The following is an 18,199-nucleotide window of genomic DNA, read 5'->3' as shown; positions in this document are numbered from 1 at the left end:
GGGGGCCGTGTGTGTGTGTGTGTGTGTGTGTGAGTTCAGCCACACCTCGGCCAGGCGGGCCCCCCGGTAACTGGTGGGACAGAAGGTCCTCCATCGTAAGACAATGGCGGAGCGTGAAATTCAATTAGTTCAGGGCCTGGTTCCAATTTCACAGCCCCTAAATGCAAAAGGGGCAGAGAGAATGGGAAGGGTGGGGGAGAGCGTTTTTATTGCATTTTCCCTTTCATTCTGGGGGGCTTTCTCGCCCCTTCTCTCTCCCCAGCAGGCCTCAACCTGCACTGGGCTTCTCAAGGAGTCATTTGGAGTCCATATCTGTCACATCCATTTAAGGCGTTGCGGGCGGAGGGGGAGGGTGGAGTGGCAGCCACAGACTCCTCCGCTGAGCTCCGACCATGGGCCCCCTGCCCTCTCCTCCTGCCCTAGGGGTCCCCGTGAAGGTGACCAACGTCGGGGATGGCACCACCCACAGCACAGCCTTGGAGCTTTTCCTGTACCTGAATGAAGTCGCGTGAGTGTCTGCTGGGAACACACTGGCCAGCCCCTGCTTGGACCGCTGTGGCTGGTGGCCCCGGCCCGAGCCTTAGGGGCCGAGGAGGACAGGCCCGTGTCCTGCAGTCAGCCCTGGCACCAGCCCTATAGGCGTAGGGCCCTTTGCTTCTGTACAAGAGTCCCGGTGGCCCTGGGCCTTAGAAGGGAACAACCCCAGAGCATCTTCTGCCCCCGGGGATGGTCCAGTTGAGCCTTCCCAGGTCTCAGCTGGGTTGGGGCCAGGCTAGAAGGACAGCTGAGCAGTGGGGAAGGCTGGGTGCCACGCCAGGCCAGGCCCAGGTGGGGGTGACGGAAGTTGCACACTGAGCTCGCTGTGCGTCCCAGGCAATCCCTTCCCTCCTTGGGCCTCAGTTGCCCCACCTGTACAATGGGTGGTTGGACAACTCACCCGGCTCAGATGTCCTCTGAGTCTTGAATCCTGACGCCCTGCACATGGCCCCCAGTGACCAGATGGTTCTTCTCACAGTGGCAAGCACGGCGTGGGCCGCATCGACATCGTGGAAAACCGCTTCATCGGGATGAAGTCCCGGGGTAAGTCTGGTCGCCACCCCTGGGGGCATGGCTCGGCTCCCAGAGGCCCCTGACACCCACCATCATGTTCCAGCGTTGCTACTCCCAGGCTGACTTTGGGCAAGTCCTTTCACCCTGCCAGACAGTTTCCCTTATGTGAAGTGGGGATGAGGGACACTTGGCCACTGATTTCTGATGGCATCAGGAGAAGAGCTGTCCCCAGAGCAGGGAGAGGTACAGAGAAGAGAGGAGGCGGGCCCAGGGCCCGGAGGTCAGGCACTCCAATGCCCTGGGCGGCGGGTCAGCCAGGCTTAGAGGCAGGCCACGTAGGGCCGATTTCGTGGTCATTAAGGTGACATTGAGGAGGCCAGAGGGCCCGGCAGGGTGGGAATCTCGCCAGGGGTGGGCGCTATGAGCCAGTCAGGGCCTGAGGGCCTGTCTCATGACATGAGCATGACATGGTCGTTGTTCGGTCGCTAAGTTGTGTCTGGCTCTTTGCAACCCCATGGACTGCAGCACACCAGGTTTCTCTGTCCTTCACCATCTCCCAGAGCTTGCTCCAACTCATGTCTGTTGAGTTGATGATGTCATCCAACCATCTCATCCTCTGTTGCCGCCTTCTCCTCCTGCCTTCAGTCTTTCCCAGCATCAGGGTCTTTCCCAGTGGGTGGATTCTTCACATCAGGTGGCCAAAGTACTGGAGCTTCAGCTTCAGCATCAGTCCTTCCAATGTATATTCAGAGTTGATTTCCTTTAGGACTGGACTTTTTGCATGATGCTGGGGTGGGGCTCTGCCTTGGTGCTGAGTGGCTGCCCGGCCCATATCCACCTCTGGCTGGGCCTGGAAGGAGGTGAGGCTGGTCCCCAAGCAGGTGCAGAGCCCATGGTTCCCTCTCGGTCCCTCATCGGGTCGTCTCGACTGCACCCAACCCCCATCCCGTTTGAGGAGATCTCATGTCCCCCGTGATGAAGTGATGTGCGTGCTTCTGACTTCCATGAGGGAGGGGCAAGCCAGCCGTTAAGAGTACCGGTGGTGGGATTAAGGTCCCTTGTGTGAGCAGGTGTTCAGCTCGCTTTGCTAAGGTCAATTTAAAAAGATGGCACAGCTAAAGAAAACCAGGCCAAGGTCATGGCTCTTTGTCCCTCGGGATGTTTTTCACTGAGACTCTAAAATCCAAAGAGAACTGATGGCAGATTTCAGGTCAGGGCATTGGTCCTTGAGGCAGGATGCCAGGGCTCTCACGTGGAGTTCAGGTTCACAGCTCCTGGCTGATGACCTTGGACTTGGTAGCTCAGTTTCTGCAGGTGCAATGTGGCAGGCGTTGGGACAGGAGTTGGATCATTCTGATTCTGACCTGTTTGAATTTATCTCAAAAGGGGAAGAAGGAAGCAACGTGGCTTTGCCTCCTGTGTGTGTTTTTTTTCCCTCCTTGACAAGACTATTACTGTGAAAAACAACCTAATTGAAAGTCTCGAGAAGACCTTGTGGAGAACAATATTACTAATTAGCTGCTCCCTTGTACCCTCTCTTACCTTTGTGTCTTACCTATACCAACATCTGATTAAACGTCCTTTTGTCTCACTTTGCTCTTGGGAGGCAGCACAACGCAAATTATCTGAGGCAGACCCCGGAGGGACCTCGGCGAGCCAGAGCCCAGCGCCCTTGCTTTATAGGCGGGGAAACCAAGGCTTAAAATCACAGCCACGTTGGTGGTAGGATCAGGACTAATGTCGAGTCCCAGAGAGGCATGGGGTGGAGGGCTGAGGGCTTGAACTCTGCACTGGGGCAGATCCGGGTTCTAGCCCATGTATGTTAGCAGGAACTGGCCCAGTGGAAGAGCTTCTTGAATGCAGCAGTCCCATAGGGATGCTGAAAGGGTCAAGGCGGCCTTTGCCCTCTGGGAACTGTCCAGTCTGCACCACGATCGTGTTCCTTCTCTGTCCAAGGCAGGCATCACTGATTGTGGATGTAAATCAACAGTGCTGACGATGGACAGATCGCCTGAGATCACTCTGTGAAATGGCACCCAAGTGGACTGGACTATTCTGGGAACGCATCCTGAAAGAGGTGGCAGGAGAATAGACTTTACCCGGTAGAAGAAGGTGGGATAGAAAGGAGTGGGAGCCTTCCAGTGTGAGTGGCAGGAGCAGCCCCAAGTGGCCAGTTGGGTGGTGGTTTAGGTGTGAGGCTGGCCGGCCTCCTGGAGGCCTGGCAGAGGCGCATGGAAGGGCGGGTGTCAGGGGCCAGGCTTGGGCACCAGACTCGACTGCCTGCCTTGGCTCCATCACCCTTCGGAAAGCAACGTAGCCTCTTCAGAGAGGCTTCATCCATGAAATGGGTTGTTGGGCAGATTGAACACCTCTGTGTTGACCTATAGTGGGTGCCGTGCCTGGAGGTAGGCTTCCTACCTGTTCCCAGATTGAACTTTGAAGATTGGAGCCATGAGGTTAGCGCTCAGTTCCAACTCCCTTGCTTCTTACCATCCACCTGAGGTGAAGATTCCTGGAGCATAGCCCTCACTCTGCGCAAGCACTGCGTGTGCACCTTTGAGGGGCTTTCTCTAAAAGCATAGCATTTAGCCTGAGAGTTGCTTGCTGTGTATCCTCAGACAAGTTGCTTTCCGGCTCTGCAACTCCCACCGGCAAAGGTGGGCATGGTAGAGGATCTCACCTTCTCTCTCTCTGCAAGTTCTACCTTGCCTATTTTCTGACTTGGGGAGTGAGAAAAGAAAGTTGCTTCTTAATTTTAGGGGGAGGTCTTGTTTTTTATTTCTCCACTCCCAATAAGTCACTGTGAGAAAGAAAGAGGGGCAATAGAGGAAGACATCGTTGGTTCGCCCACGAGACTTTTATTAGGTCTACGGTCAGGGGAAAAGCTGTTAATTGTCAATTATATGGAGGGCAGAGCAGGAAGGTGCTATTGTTCGTAGGTTGATGTACAAGGGGGAAATGTCATTTGTATTGATTTTACAAAGCTTAGAGTTGAAATTGGTTAAAGGTCTTTTTTTTTTTTTTTTTTGCCGGGTTGGGGGAGGGTGGGTGGGTAGGAAGCTGGCAGTGCTAATGTATCAGGTCTGGGGTGGCCAGGTTAGTGGCACTTGGGGCCATGGGGTCAGCAGGCCGGGGGCTGGGGACGCCGCAGATGGAGTAGCTTTCGCTGTATTGTGGCTGTTCACATCGTCATTATCACATTATCTTTTTAACTCTGGAGGGGGGCTAATTAAGTGAAGTAAATGAAATCAGTGGGGAGGAGAAGGGGGGCGAGGCAGGCAGGAGGGAAGCTGAGAAGGAGCTGGCGCTGGTCCTTCCCTCACCTTCCCCCCCCAGCCCGGCCCCATGGGTCTCGCCTCTGCCGCTTCCCTCGGTGACTCCCTCCGCACTCGCCTCCTCACCTGCCTTCTGTTCTCCCCTCCACTCCTCCCTTCCACTCTCTTCCATCTTCCTCCCTCCTTCCCATCTCTCTCGCATCCTCCCCTCCTCTCTCACTTCCTCCTTACTCCATCACTTTCTGGCGAAGAAAGACTTAAGAGTTGCTGCCCGCCTCTCCAGACCTCCCAGAGTCTCCGCTCAGACTGAACATTCCAGATTGGAGGGAGACTTGTGAGGCAAAGGTGTTCGCATTCCCAGAAGCCCGGAGTGGCCAGCGTCAGAGGCCCACCCTGATTCCCAGGGTAGGGCCCGCGGGGCACCGGGAGCATAGAGGAAGGCTAGCAACCCACGGGGACTTGCCTCCCCATCACCATGGCAACTGCCTCTCTTCTTGGCCATGGGATCTAAGCGGGGAGCTCTTGGGCTCCAGCCCAGCTCCCCTCCCCTGGCCTTTCTGAATCCCTTCCTCTGGACACTGCTTACCCAAAGGACCAGAGGCAGTGGTCCAGGTGCCTTAGCCTCCACCTCTGCCCTCCCACCCCCCCCACCCCGAACCTCCGGCCGAGTTGGCCGATCCCACTCAATTCTGCCAAATTGCTCAATTTCTGGGCTAACCTGGCAGCCTCGGGAAAACAGATGAGAAAAATTTAAGTGGCCGCAGCTGTTTTGGTTCCCACCTCTTCCTCCTCGGTCCACTCTCCCCCCACCCCGGCCGCCCCCCAGCTCCTCGCCCTTCTTCCCCACCCGCTCCTCGGCAGTAATTATGGTGTGATTGAAGCCGCTCCGCAGAGAACCGCTGACACCTCTGTCTTTTTCCTGTAAACACGGGGAGATGAAAATAGACACTTGAATCCGCTGTGCGTGTCACTCGGAAGATGTCTGTTGTCTCTTCCCCAGCGACACCGAGACTCAGCTGTCATTTCCTCCTTCTTTTTGCGCAGTGGTTTGTATGCCGACTGTCAAAAGCCCCAAATCCATAGTCTTTAAGCATCAGGATTCTGTCACTGGGTTTTTTTTTTTAAGTCATTTTTTTCCCCAGAAGAAATACACAGAAATCATCTGTACCCCCTACCCCTGTGGAGAGGAGAAGGAAAGCTTTAAGACACACACACACACACACACACACATGACAACAGCAACCTGCAAACAAGCTTTTTGATCAGTCACAATTAACTTTAACACCTTCTAAGGCAAGGAACGGGAATATTAATTGTGCTGGTGTGTTTCACGGCTGCGGCTTCTCTTCTCGCCTACGACTCCTCCCGCAGCGCCCTCGGAGGGCTGACGGTCGTGTGGCTGGTCCTGAGGGCTCAGCGGTGGGTGACTGTCCACCAGACACTCTCTGTTCTTTTCCTGGGGACAGCTCTGATGGCGCAGTTTGGGGGTGGTGGCGGGGGACAGGGTCTTCCCAGGTGACTCAGTGGTAAAGAACTGGTCTCCAATGCAGGAGATGCGGGTTCAATCCCCAGGCTGGGAAGACAACCCCCCCCCACCCCCCGGAGAAGGAAACAGCAACCCACTCCAGTATTCTTGCCTGGAGAATCCCATGGACAGAGGAGGCTGGCGGGCTACAGTCCATGGTGTCACAAAGAGTCAGACACGACTGAGTGACTAAATAACAACGGGGGTCGAGGGCTAGGACAAGTCATAGCTCTTCCTTGATGGAAAGCATGGATGTCCTCTCACCCTGCCAGCGACTGGTCCTGTTTCGTCTCTGGACTGTGGGGAGGTGATGCTAGGGAGCTGGCTACAGCGTTCCAGAAACGAAACCGCATGCGCACCAGGGCCATTGTGTCTGGGTGCTCACCTTCAGGCGCGTCTCAGTGGGACTTAGGCAAAAGAGCAGTCGACACTTGCCACCTTCTCTTCTTACAGGCAGGTTGCCTAGGCCACAGAGGGGGCTGAGGCAGCCCGAGGTCACACAGCAGAAGTGACTTGCGCTGAACAACTGTAAAGGTATAAGTTGAGAGGGACTTCTGGGCTGCACTCCTGATCTACGAATACAGCTTGGACTCAGCTGGCCGGGTGTGGACAGGAGAGCAAGGAGGCAGCTGGGTTCCCCAGGGGCTAAAGATGAGGGCAGCTCCTGCCCTTGGCCTGCCGTTGTGACTGTGTGTGTAAGAACGGGCTTTGAAAGTTTCTGGGTTTTTCCAAAATGTGGCAAAAGTAATAATCAGGAAGAATTAGAAGGCCCATTTCTAGTCCAGTAAATACTGAGTTCCTAGTATGTAGAGTTCAGTTCTGACTCTTTGGGACCTGATTGACTCTTTGGGACCCCACGGACTATAGCCCACCAGGCTCCTCTGTCCATGGTATTTCCCAGGCAAGGATGCTGGGGTGGGTTGCCATTTCCTCCTCCAGGGGATCAGCCCTACCCAGGGATCGAACCTGTGTCTCTTACATCTCCTGCATTGTCAGGCAGATTCTTTACCCCTGAGCCACCTGGGAAGCCCGGTATATAGTAAATATATATTGAGTTGCTAGATATATATATTGAGTTGCTAGAATGAGAAGACAAATAAGGCTTTGCCATTATCTTGCTGTTGGTGACTCTTGGTGATAAAGTTTCTAGAAAAACTGAAAGCTTGCCCCTTTTACCTTGTGGTTATTTCTGTCTTTTTTTATTTTTTTTTGGAAGTAGATGTTTCCAAAAACTCTGCAGCCCTCTAACATTGTAAACAGACTGCTGTAAACATCAGGCCTTTCTCTGGCCTGGGGTCATCGGAAGCCACTTGTTTGTGGCTCCTAGTGTCCCCAAATCAACAGACATGAATTTGAGCAAACCCCGGGCGATGGTGAAGGACAGGGAAGCCTGGCGTGCTGCAGTCCGTGGGGTCACCAAGAGTCAGACACAACTGAGCGACTGAACAACTGTCCCCAGAAGGCGCCAGCCCAGAGCCTGTGCTGAGTGCTTGTCTGCTTTTCACAGGCGTTCTGTGTCCAGTGTCCCCAGTCTCACGCTGTCGTTTTCTCAGCCACCCACCTGTCTCCCACCTCGTCAGCCCTTCTAAGCTCCTTCGGGGTTGTGTCTCTGAGGCAGTTTGTGGACGCGGATGACAGAGCCGGTTTGAACTGTGTTTATGAGAGTCATGATGAGGGGTGGTGGGGGCCTGAGGCACTCCCCGGGGAGTCGAGGGCTTGGGCCTGCTGCGTGAACTGGGGGATGGTGGTGTTTTCCTACCGGGGAAACAGCTGTGTTTACCCCAAACTGATTCAGGACAGCAGAAGTGGCCCAAGAGCTGCAGGCACACGAGTGAAACAGGACCAGCGTGTCCTAGCAACGCCTTGCCTCTCTGCGCATGTCCCCGAACCCCAGGATGTGGGGGGTTTGCAGATAAGAGACCCGCTTCCCCATAGACAGGCTCTTTTCCACTCTGGAACACCTCAGAGCCTTGGGAACACTCTTCCTTGGCCACAGCACCTCAGATTTGGGTGTCCCTTTCATGCTTGGTGAGCACTGGATCACTTTGCAAAAGGCCTAAGAGGCAACCAAGTGCAGAGATGGAAAACTCAGAGGCAGGTCTCAGTCTCCCCATCTGTGAAATGGGTGTGTTGTGCCAAATCAGGATTTTTAAGGACTGCTTGTGGAGTCCAGGGTTTGCAGGGGGACTTCTGCTCCCCACAGCTGGACCTCGTCTTTAATTGTATATGTTGAGTTTCCGCCTAAGGATGTTTGAATCCTGAGTTTGCAGCTGAGTTAGGAAAATACAGGCCATCCTTATGGGCCCTGACATTTCTATGGATTCCCAGACTTAGATTAAAGACCAGAGAAGTTCTCAGAGGAGAAAATTTCTGGCTACTTACATCAGACACAACCTTGGTCATGTCCCCTATGGACTTCAGAGTTTAAACAATCTCTTCCTTTCTGGTTTTTGTTTTTTTTTTTTTTAAGCATTTTTAAATTGTGGTAAAATATACAAAACATTGGGAAAAAATCCTGATGCTAGGAAAGACTGAAGGCAAAAGAAGGCGGCAGCAAAGGATGAGATGGTTAGATAGCATCACCGATTCAATGAACATGAATTTGAGCAAACTCCAGGAGATGGTGAAGGACAGGGAAGTCGGGCATGCTGCAGTCCATGGGTTTGCAAAGAGTTGGATATGACTTAGCAACTGAACAACAACAAATACAAAACATAAAGCTTACCATTTAAACTGTTTTGAGGATCCTGTTCAGTAGCATTAAGGACAACATTCATGTTGCTGTGTGAGCACCAGCCTGCATCTCCAGAACTCTTTCGTCTTCTCAAAGCAAGGCCCCATTAAACACCAGCTCCCCTCTCCCCCTCCCCAGCCCCTGGCACCCAGCTTTCCACTTGGTTTCTATGAACTGGACTCTTAGGAACCTCACGTGAGCAGGATGACACAGTATTTGTCTCTTGGTGATTTGTCTCTGGTTGATTTCCATGTATCCTGTCTTCGCATGTATCAGGACTTCCTTTTAAGGCTGAATGTTTCACTATGGAAATATCTCTTTCTGTTTATCCATCCATCTATTGTTGGGCATTCTGATTGCGTCCACCTTTTGGTTCTTGTGCATAATGCTGCCATGAACGTGGGCGTATGAATCCCTCCTGTGGAAAGATGACCACGTAAACTTTGAGGAAAACCAAAACTCTGTCCCTTTAACGCCATAACACTATTTGGTGGGAAGAAAGGGACTTTGGGGGGTGGCGTTCGTCGGGGAGGGTTATGACCGCTTCATCAGGACAGCAGACACAAGGCAGGTTTATCCAACGTGCTCACCCGAACTTGACTCATGGGGCTACACTGCCAGGATTGCCGGGGCCAATTCCGCCTCTTGGTGCCTCAGTGTCCCCAAACCTAGGATGGTGCCCACTCATCAGATCTCCCTCCCAGGGCCACACTCAGCCCAGGGCCAGGAGCCCCCTTGTCACTTGGAGGTGGTGTGGTTCAAGCAGGTTGTTTAGCAAATGGAGGATTCAGGCCAGAGATGATGGGGAGGACGCTGATCAAGACCGTCTTCCTGCGACCTTCCAGGTCTGGTCTCATCACCTGCTGGTCCACAGGGAAGCAGACAGCACCACTCAGGGACCGTTCCCAGCTCCACTCCAGCTACGTCCCTCCCCCCAGGAGGCTCAGTTTCCCCATCGGTACAGTGGGGTCAGCCCCGAGTTGACCAAGGTGGCGAGGATTTCTCAGCAGAGACGAAGCTGCAGGGGAGCCGCCAGCCGAAACTGGCATGTGTGTGCACACGTGTCCACGCGTGTGCATGTGTGTGAACAGCCGTCCCCTCCCCTGGCTCCCTAGGGGAAGGCAGGAAGGGACGTTCAGGGCCCTGGGCTCCAGCAGAATCGGTTTAATTACAGGTTTTCAGCTGCAGGCCGGTGGGCATGAGTTGGGGAGGAGGGGGGAGCGGCTCTGAAACCCTGTCATTTTCCAGCATCTGAGGGCCTCTGCAAAGGGGGGCATCTAGACATTTTCTCCGCAAGCCGCAGAGTGGACTGTCGTGGCCCCAGCGTGAACATAATGGCAGATGCATTTTGCAGCAAGCTGGGAGTGAATGGGTCCGACCGGCTTGTCTCCTGTCAGACGAGTCATTATTATTATTTTTTTTTTTGTCATTGGCTGACAGTTTGGGTTTCATGCGTTTCTCTCTTTTTTTCTTCTCTTCCCCCTGCCTGGAAAAATGGCTAGGTATCTACGAGACCCCAGCGGGGACGATCCTTTACCACGCTCATTTAGACATCGAGGCCTTCACCATGGACCGGGAAGTGCGCAAAATCAAGCAAGGCCTCGGCTTGAAATTCGCCGAGCTGGTCTACACGGGTGCGTAGACCCTGCAGGGGCTGCCTCCCCTCCCTGACCCAGGGACACCCTCCTCCTCCCGTCCCAACTTACCCACTGCCACCTGCGCTAGAGCCTGGAAGATGCAGGTTGAAAGGGCTGGAGAGAGGGCAGGAGGCAAGGAGCGAGGAGGGGACTGTGGGACCTGCCTTGTTCATGAGGTCTTGAGGGAAGCGCGCCAGTTCCCCAGGGCGTCTCGCTGCTCTGCTGCCTGCAGCCCATGGGACTGCAGAGGGGGCCAGGGCAGCATCCTGCCAAGTTTCATTCAGCATGTGCCGGGTACCTGGCACCATGTGGGGACACGAGCCATCCCAGAGGGCCCCCTCCCCCAAGTTCCTAAGAGAGCTGCAGCCAGAAACCAAGGCTCTGGGCAAAGGGAACTTATAGAACATTACCCAACTGGAAGTGACCAAGTTGGGCTGGACTTCAGGTCAGCCTGTCTCCAGGCAGAACCCAGAGCCATTCCATGAACTGCCTCAAGCCAGAGAAAGCCTACCTTGACCAAGAATAGGGCCTGAGCACTACATGGGCCAGATCCCCACTCAGAAGCCACCAGGGCCACACATACCCATTTCACAGGTGAGGAGACTGAGTTTCCATGCCTCATCTGCCATCTGACCAGGCCTCCTGACTCCAGATCCATCCCAGACATTGTAACAGGAGTGAGCAGATCCAACCTATTGCCTGTTTTTGTTCAGCCCATAGGCTAAGACCAATTTTTACATTTTTCAGTGGTTGAGGAAATTTTTTTTTAAGTAATATGTATTTCATTTAATATGAAAATCATAAGAAATTCAAATTTCAGCATCCATAAATAGTTTTTTGGAGAAGGAAATGGCCCACCCATTCCAGTATTCTTGCCTTGAAAATCCCATGGACAGAGGAGCCTGGCAGGCTACAATCTATGGTATCACAAAAGAGTCAGACATGACTTCACAACTAAACACCAACAAATAGTTTTTTTGGCACCTCCTTGCTCATTTGTGTCCATGTTGCTGTCTGTGGCCACTTTGGAACGGCTCTGGCATAGCTGAGTAGTAGCTAGGGAAGCTACATGGCCCATAGAGCCTAAAATATTTACTATCTGGCCCTTTCTAGAAAGGGCTGACCCTATTCTATAACAGTCACATCTCCCTAATTTGAGAAATCACGTCATAACAGACCCTCTCAGCTGTTGGGAGGATGGCCTGCCGTTCTCTGGGAGCCTAGATGTCAGAAGGACCCCGGGAAAGTTAATATTCATAGCAGCAGCCTGGTGTAAGTCTCACCTCTTCCACTGGTCCTCCACTTGGAGGTTTCACTTCCTCTGAAACCTTGGAATAGCTATAACTCATCACGGGGTTTCAGGGCGACATGGTGGTTATTGGCTGGCATTATTTTTCCCTCCCATTGTTCCCAGCAGCTTTGAAACCCCAGGGCCCCCCTCTTCCCAGGTACAGACAGGTGTTTAAATACCATTGTCTCCTGCAGACTCTCGTGCTCAGTGGGGTTTCCATGCTGAAAGGTGGATTTTGGTTACAAAGTGGGAGAGTCATTAAGCTGTGGCAGGCTGTGATGGGGGACAGCACCTGGCCGAGGCTGCTTCTGGGGCGTCCGTGGGGCTGAGCGGGGACCAGGCTGCCAGGCTCCCCACACAAGATTGGCTGCCGACTCTTGCTGCCCAGCCCTGAACCGGGTATTACCTAATCTCAGCTGCACAGAGGTGAGATGAAAATGCTTGTCCAAGGTTTCAGAGCTGCTGAGCCGTGGCTTGGAGCCCAGGACAAGCTGGCTTCAGAGGCCAAGTTCTCGGCCACTTCAGTAGATGCTGGGGAATGGGAAGGTGGGCTGAGCCCATTTGCGAGGGGTGACCAAGGGGCACTGGCGTGTACAGGCCCACCCTGGGTGTCTGGGGCACAGGTTGGCCCCCAGCTGAGGGGCTGGTGCCTCTGCACTGGGCTGCCTGTGTTGAGTCCTTGCTGTCACCCACTGAGCCCCCTAAGTCCCCAAAGGTTACAGTGATTAGGTTTCAAAGGAAATGAAACCTCAGAGTGGAGGCTCCTGCCAGGTAGTTGTTATTAAGTTCAGCCAGGTGCCTCTGATGTCCAGGCCCCCATAGATGTCAAGGTTGGCATTCGGCACCAGCCTGTTCCCTCAACAGCTCCGAAGGGCTGTGTGATAGGATTTCTCTCATTAGGGATGCATAAATGTTAGAGAGTGGGGTTCAGCTTCAGCATGTTCCTTAAGCCCCCTGTGCCTCGGTTTCTTCCTCTGAAGAGTGGAGATGAGGCTGCCTGTCTTACAGTGAGGACTCAATACATAGATATGGGCTTCCCAGGTAGCATGAGTGGTAAAGAACCCGCCTGCCAATGTCAGAGATACAAGAGACACAGGTTTGATCCCTGGGTCGGAAAGATCCCGTGGAGAAGGAAATGGCAACCCACTCCAATATTCTTGCCTGGAGAATCCCATGGACAGAGAATCTTGGTGGAGTACAGCCCATAGGGTTGCAAAGAGTCGGACACGACTGAAGCAACTTAGCACATATGCATTGCATAGATATTTGCAAAGCCTCTAGGAGAGTGCCTGACCTGGTCTCCAAATGTGAACATAGGAGAACAGGGCTTTGCCTCTGGCTGGGTAGATCTTGAATCTGTCTCCTCCCTCAGCCTCAGTTTCCTCTCCTGTAAGATAAAGGGCACTGGGCCAGATCCCTTCTTGTTCTGTCTAGCTCCCCCCTGCAGATCTATCATTCTGCTCTGGCACTTGGCTTCCTTGGAGCCACTGTGGTCTCAGGGCCCGGGGAGACTGAGGCCCAAGAAAGCCCTTCTGTCTCGGGCCCACTCCCAGCTGCCCCAGCTTCTGTGACCACTGTCTTTCCTCTCACGCCATTCTCAAATTTCCTAATGTGGCTGTATGAAGTTTGCACAGGCACCCTCCCTCCAGGACCAGGCATGGGCCTCACCCCGCAGGGTCATCCTGGCAGGACCCCAGCTTCAGGGCCCCTCCATTTAGGGGGTGTAGGTCACCTCTCCCCTCACCTCAGTTTCTTCAACAGTAAAATGGGTATAATACACAGAGGATTGTCATCCTAATTAATACAGAGTTTGGCTCAGCCCCACCCACCATGCACCCCCAGCCTGGGACACTCAGGGTCTCCCCAGGGCAGTTCTCAGGGCTCACTGTACCCCCACCCTGGGTTGGGTCTGCTGAGAAGAGAAACCTGAGAGCAAGACCCCTGTGGAGGCAGCGGGGGAGACCTGAGATAAAAGCCCAGGAGCTCCTACTGGGTTCTCTGCCCCCCTTATCTGGCTACATCGCTGCCTCTCTTCCAACCTGTGAACCTAATGGGCTAATTACCCTGACTTAGAAAGATGGCCGAGCCACTGGGGCATGGGGTAGGGAGGGGTGCATGGCCCTCAGTGTCCCCTCCCACGGGAGTCTGGGCTACAGGCAGGAGCACTCCGGATCGTGCTGTGTGGTTTGGAAAGGTTCTCTCCTTCTCGGGTGTCTGTCGCCCTGGATACAGTGAGGACCGGCAGAGGCCACGTTCAGATCTCAAAAGCAGAAGTGCTCACTGAATCCCCACAGCCCCTAGAGAGTGGTTGGTAGCACCTCACTGTGCAAACGAGGAGACTACGTACAGCACAGAGGCCACACGGCCTGCCAAGGTGGAGCTGGAGGTGAGCATAGGAGAGGGAGGACCCAACCCCTTCTCTCCCTGCCCGGACCTCCCCGACATCTGCAAGGACCCATCACAGGGAGGGCCTGCTCCCCATTCCCATGGACAGCCTCAGCAGGTGCCCCCGGAGGCCTGAGTCTCCAACAATAGCCACAGACCTGGGGCTGACCTGACCCTTTATCAGGGCAGGAGATCACACACCATCTGGCCCCGCAGCTGCCCAGGTGGGCTCACCTTTCCAGCTCCGTTTCAGAGAAATCCTACCCCTCGCCCTGTCCCTCCCCCAACCCCGATCATGGCCCCCCTGCCCTCGGCAGAGACTGAGAGGAGCCACTGTCCAGACCCTGGGAAGACGGGACTGAACACACAGCCCTCCCCGGCCTGAGGGATTCGGGGCGGGAGGAGGGGGTGCAATGCGTTTCTCAGGCACCTCGGGCCTGTTTTAGGTACAGACGGCAAAGCTGCAAGACAATCATACAAGGCAGAGTTGTTAGAACTCGGGCCCACTGAGGTCAGGTCCAGCCCCCACCACTACAGCCTGTGTGATCGGGGAAAAGTCTCAAGTCCTTGAGCTTAACTTCCTCGCACAGAAAAGAGAGAAGCTAAGAGAAATTTAGCCCCAAGACTAAGACTCTTTGGGAGGATTCAAAGAGCTAGTCCAGGAACTTCCCTAGTGGTCCAGTGGTTGAGACTCCAAGCTTCCAATGCAGGGGGCATGGGTTAGACAGGGCACTTTTTTCAAAGGGGTCTGCCCATCCTGAGGGGTGGGGCTCTGCCTGGCTCTTGGCCCAGTGTTCACAGCAGTCCTGAGTCCATGGCCTCCACACAATAAGCCTGCTGGCCCTGGGAGTGGGGGAAGGTAGGGTCATTCCCCCTTAGCAGATGGGGGAACAGGCACAGAGAGGTGAAGGCCCCACACACCTGGTCTTGCTGACCCCAAACCTACCACCCAGCTGGGCACCCCCATCACTCGGTGACATATATCTGAGTCCTACTTGAGGTCTTCTGCCTAATTTATCAGTCTGCTGCCCTGAGAAGACTGAGCCCCCATGGGCAAAAGATGGGGGTCTCTTCACCGCTGTCTCCCCAGCACCTGACCTGTGGAGCTCCCTGAATATCTGTGGCATGAAGCAGTAGGTTAAAACCCCTCCTCCTGACCCTTGAGAGGTGACTGCATTGTAGCAGGGGTTGGGAGAGAACCCTACAAGGTCACAGGACTGGGCAGCTGGGCTTGCTCCTCAGTGTGGTCATTTACAAGTGCACACTGAGCCGGGACTCCGCACTGAACAACACAGATACAGGACTGCCTCCCTCCCAGGCTCACGTCTGCCACGACAGGGCCCCATGTGGATCCAGCTCCGTGCACATCCCGGGGCAGCAACACAGCGGGCCTCACTGGCACCCTTGTTTCTTCCTCCCCACAGGTTTCTGGCACAGCCCCGAGTGTGAATTTGTCCGCCACTGCATTGCCAAGTCCCAGGAGCGCGTGGAAGGGAAAGTGCAGGTGTCCGTCTTCAAGGGCCAGGTGTACATCCTTGGCCGGGAGTCCCCACTGTCCCTCTACAATGAGGAGCTCGTGAGGTAGGTGCCTCCCACCCCTGCCCCCAGCTGGGCACAGACCCTCGGGTGCAGCATCTCCTCTCACTGTCTTTCTTAGCAAGGATGCTCCCAAGCATGTGCAAGGTGTGTAGGAGACAGTCCCGAAGAGCATTCACACCACCTCTGTCCTCGTGGAACTTACAGGCTAGATGGGGAGAAAGCCCCAGTCAGAGGATCATCCGAGTGTAGGATTAGGGAAGCTGGTGCTGGACCACCCAGAGATATAGGATACTTAGGCTGGGTATGATAATGCGGGTGGGGAGACACGTCCCTGTGGAAGTCATCTCTGAGCTGGTCTCTGAAAGAAAGGAATGTACCAGGGAGAGAGGCAGGGCGGGAGCATTTCCAGAGAGACAGTCCTGTGCAGAGAGTCCAAGTCATGGAAGAACCCAGAACATCCCCGGCACAATAAGAACTCCAGGGTGGGAGGGCCCCGGAGCCAGATTGTAAAGGACAGACTCATCAGACCTGTGGCTTTGGTCCTCTCTGGCTGCTCTGGATTTAAGCGAGGTGGGAGCTGGCAGGGATGGACACAGGCCTCCCAGTGGGGCCTGCTGGAGGCTTGGACCAGTCTGCTGGATCTGGGAATAGAGATCAGCAGATGGATTTGGCAGATATTTAGCAGGCGGAATTAAAAGGGCTTGGATGGGGAGAGAGATGGAAAAGTTCAGAACCACCCCGGGCTTTCCAGCATGAGCCGCTGGGTAGACTTTGATGGCAATGACTGAGTTGAGAGAATGGGAGAAAATCACGCATTGGGATTTGGACATCTTGAGGGTTAGTTTTCTTTGAGATTTGGGCCAGGAGAACTATAGTTGGCGGTTGGACACACAGGGCTAGAGTTAAGGAGAAACATAGGCTGAAGACATTGGGTGGTAAGGCCAAGAGGAGACTGCCAAGGGGAACAACAGAGTTGGGTGAGAGGGAGCCAGGAGGGAGCCTTGAAGAGCTGCCTCCCGCGATGGGTCAGGGTGAGGGAGCTGAATGGCTGTGGGAGAGGTTGGGGAGCCCTGGCAGGCTGGGTCAAAGGTGAAAGTGTGAAAGGGTTAGTCGCTGAGTCTGACTCTTGTGACCCCATGAACTGTAGCCCAATAGGCTCCTCTGTCCATGGAATTCTCCAAGCCAGAATACTGGAGTGGGTTGCCATTCTCTTCTCCAGGGGATCTTCCTGACCCAGGGATCGAACCTGGGTCTCCCCCACTGCAGGCAGATTCTTTAGCAGGTGCCTATTAGCTGTACCTGTGTTTGCATCTTGAATGAGAGACTGGCCTTGACCATGGAGCCAAGTGGCCCCTTTGGAGGTCACCTGGTCAAACAAGAGGTGGGGACAGGCAACCCCACCTGATGCAAGGCCCAGGCCCTGCGTGGCCCCTCCCGGAAGGCAGTCAGGAATTAAAGTACGAGTTTTGTTTGGCAGTCAATATTATTTTTCTCTCTCTGTTCTCTTTGCCATGTTGCACTTCTCTCCCCCCCTTCAATCTTTCTAAACACTTTATAAGCCATAAATATAACCGAATCAGTTTAGATCAGTCGGGGTAAATGTCAAATTATCTTCTCTCTTTCTCTCTCTGGCTCTTTCTTCCCTCCCCCTCCAAATCTACAGCCTCTAATAATCTGTCCAACCCTTCATTAAGCCTTACAGTCTCACTCGGGGAGATTAAATGAATAAAGTAAAAAGGGAAAGGGGAAAAAAAGAGAGAAAAGCAGGAGCATTTATTCTCACTGTGTCTCCGACCATTTCCCTTTTCTTTCTGATTTCTACATCGCTGACTTGAAAGCCCTTGAGTGACAGCGTCACAGGGACCGGCGAGGAAGCCCCTAGAGGTAGCAGAACTGGAAATGCCGCGGCACAGTAGGTAGAAAGTAACGTAATTACAGAGCAGGTCAGAGCCACTCGAATGAACAAAAATAAAAGCACAGAGGTTTTCTGTAGACCGTCAGGGGAGGTAAAAAAAAAAAAAATTCATTGTAAACTCTTTTTTCCACAGTGCACCCCCCCACCACCACACCACCCAAACTTCAGTATTTTAAGAGAGGTTTTTCAGTTCCCGAGAAACACCTCGGGGACTCTTAGGCAGTCTGGTGGGACAGGTTTGTCCCAGAGGTGGGCTTCTCTTTGGCAGGGGCTGCCAGGGTGGTCTGAAGGGCCAGTCTGGGGGAAGAGGGTGGGAGAGTTTGTTTTGACTCATGAGAGATGGCCGGCCGGCCAGGGAGAAGGGGAACAGGATCCGGCCCTGCTTTCTCCCTGGGTTGAATACAGGGACTCTTCCAAAGGGGCAAGGCAACTTGGAGAGCAGGAGTGAGGCCAGGTGTCCAAAGTCTGTTCGATGGTTGGTGGGGGCCGGGGGTGGGTGGCTCAGGAAGGGCTCGTGTTAAGCTTTATCACCCCAGCAACATCTGTAAAAGCCATTCCAGGAGGCCGATGCTTTAGTTTGGTCCAGCCTCTCCCTGCCCAGGGAAGGGTCCCAAGCAGCAGCCCCCTAGAATCTTTTCCGCTTCCTGTTAATCGGCTCCTGGTGACTTTGGCCACCTGAGCCCGAGAGGAGCCGGTGGAGGTGAAAAGGAGGGAGCGTGGGAGTTCCATGTGCCAGCTTCAAGGTCCCGTGAAGGTCAGGGCGAGGGCATGGTGGGGGGAGGCCCAGAGCCCGCGTCCCGACAAGCCACAGGGCAGCCGGGTGCAGAGACTCCAGTTTACAATGATTT

At 54.2% G+C, this 18,199-nt stretch overlaps 1 protein-coding gene across 1 annotated transcript in view; it reads left to right on the top strand.

The window, feature by feature from the left end:
- ASS1 (argininosuccinate synthase 1) overlaps positions 1-18,199 on the top strand; it is a 45,060-nt gene that overhangs the window by 23,478 nt on the left and 3,383 nt on the right. The window contains exons 9-12 of the mRNA XM_010856798.1: positions 424-508; positions 1,016-1,080; positions 10,087-10,218; positions 15,322-15,478. Coding sequence (XP_010855100.1) covers positions 424-508; positions 1,016-1,080; positions 10,087-10,218; positions 15,322-15,478 — 439 coding nt within the window. The remainder of the gene's footprint in view (positions 1-423; positions 509-1,015; positions 1,081-10,086; positions 10,219-15,321; positions 15,479-18,199) is intronic.

Source organism: Bison bison, unplaced genomic scaffold, assembly GCF_000754665.1.
Source record: "Bison bison bison isolate TAMUID 2011002044 unplaced genomic scaffold, Bison_UMD1.0 scf7180017864375, whole genome shotgun sequence".
NCBI classification, from domain to species: Eukaryota; Metazoa; Chordata; class Mammalia; order Artiodactyla; family Bovidae; genus Bison; species Bison bison.
The sequence above is the reverse complement of the archived record's forward strand: the minus strand, read 5'-3'. Positions and strand labels throughout refer to the sequence as shown.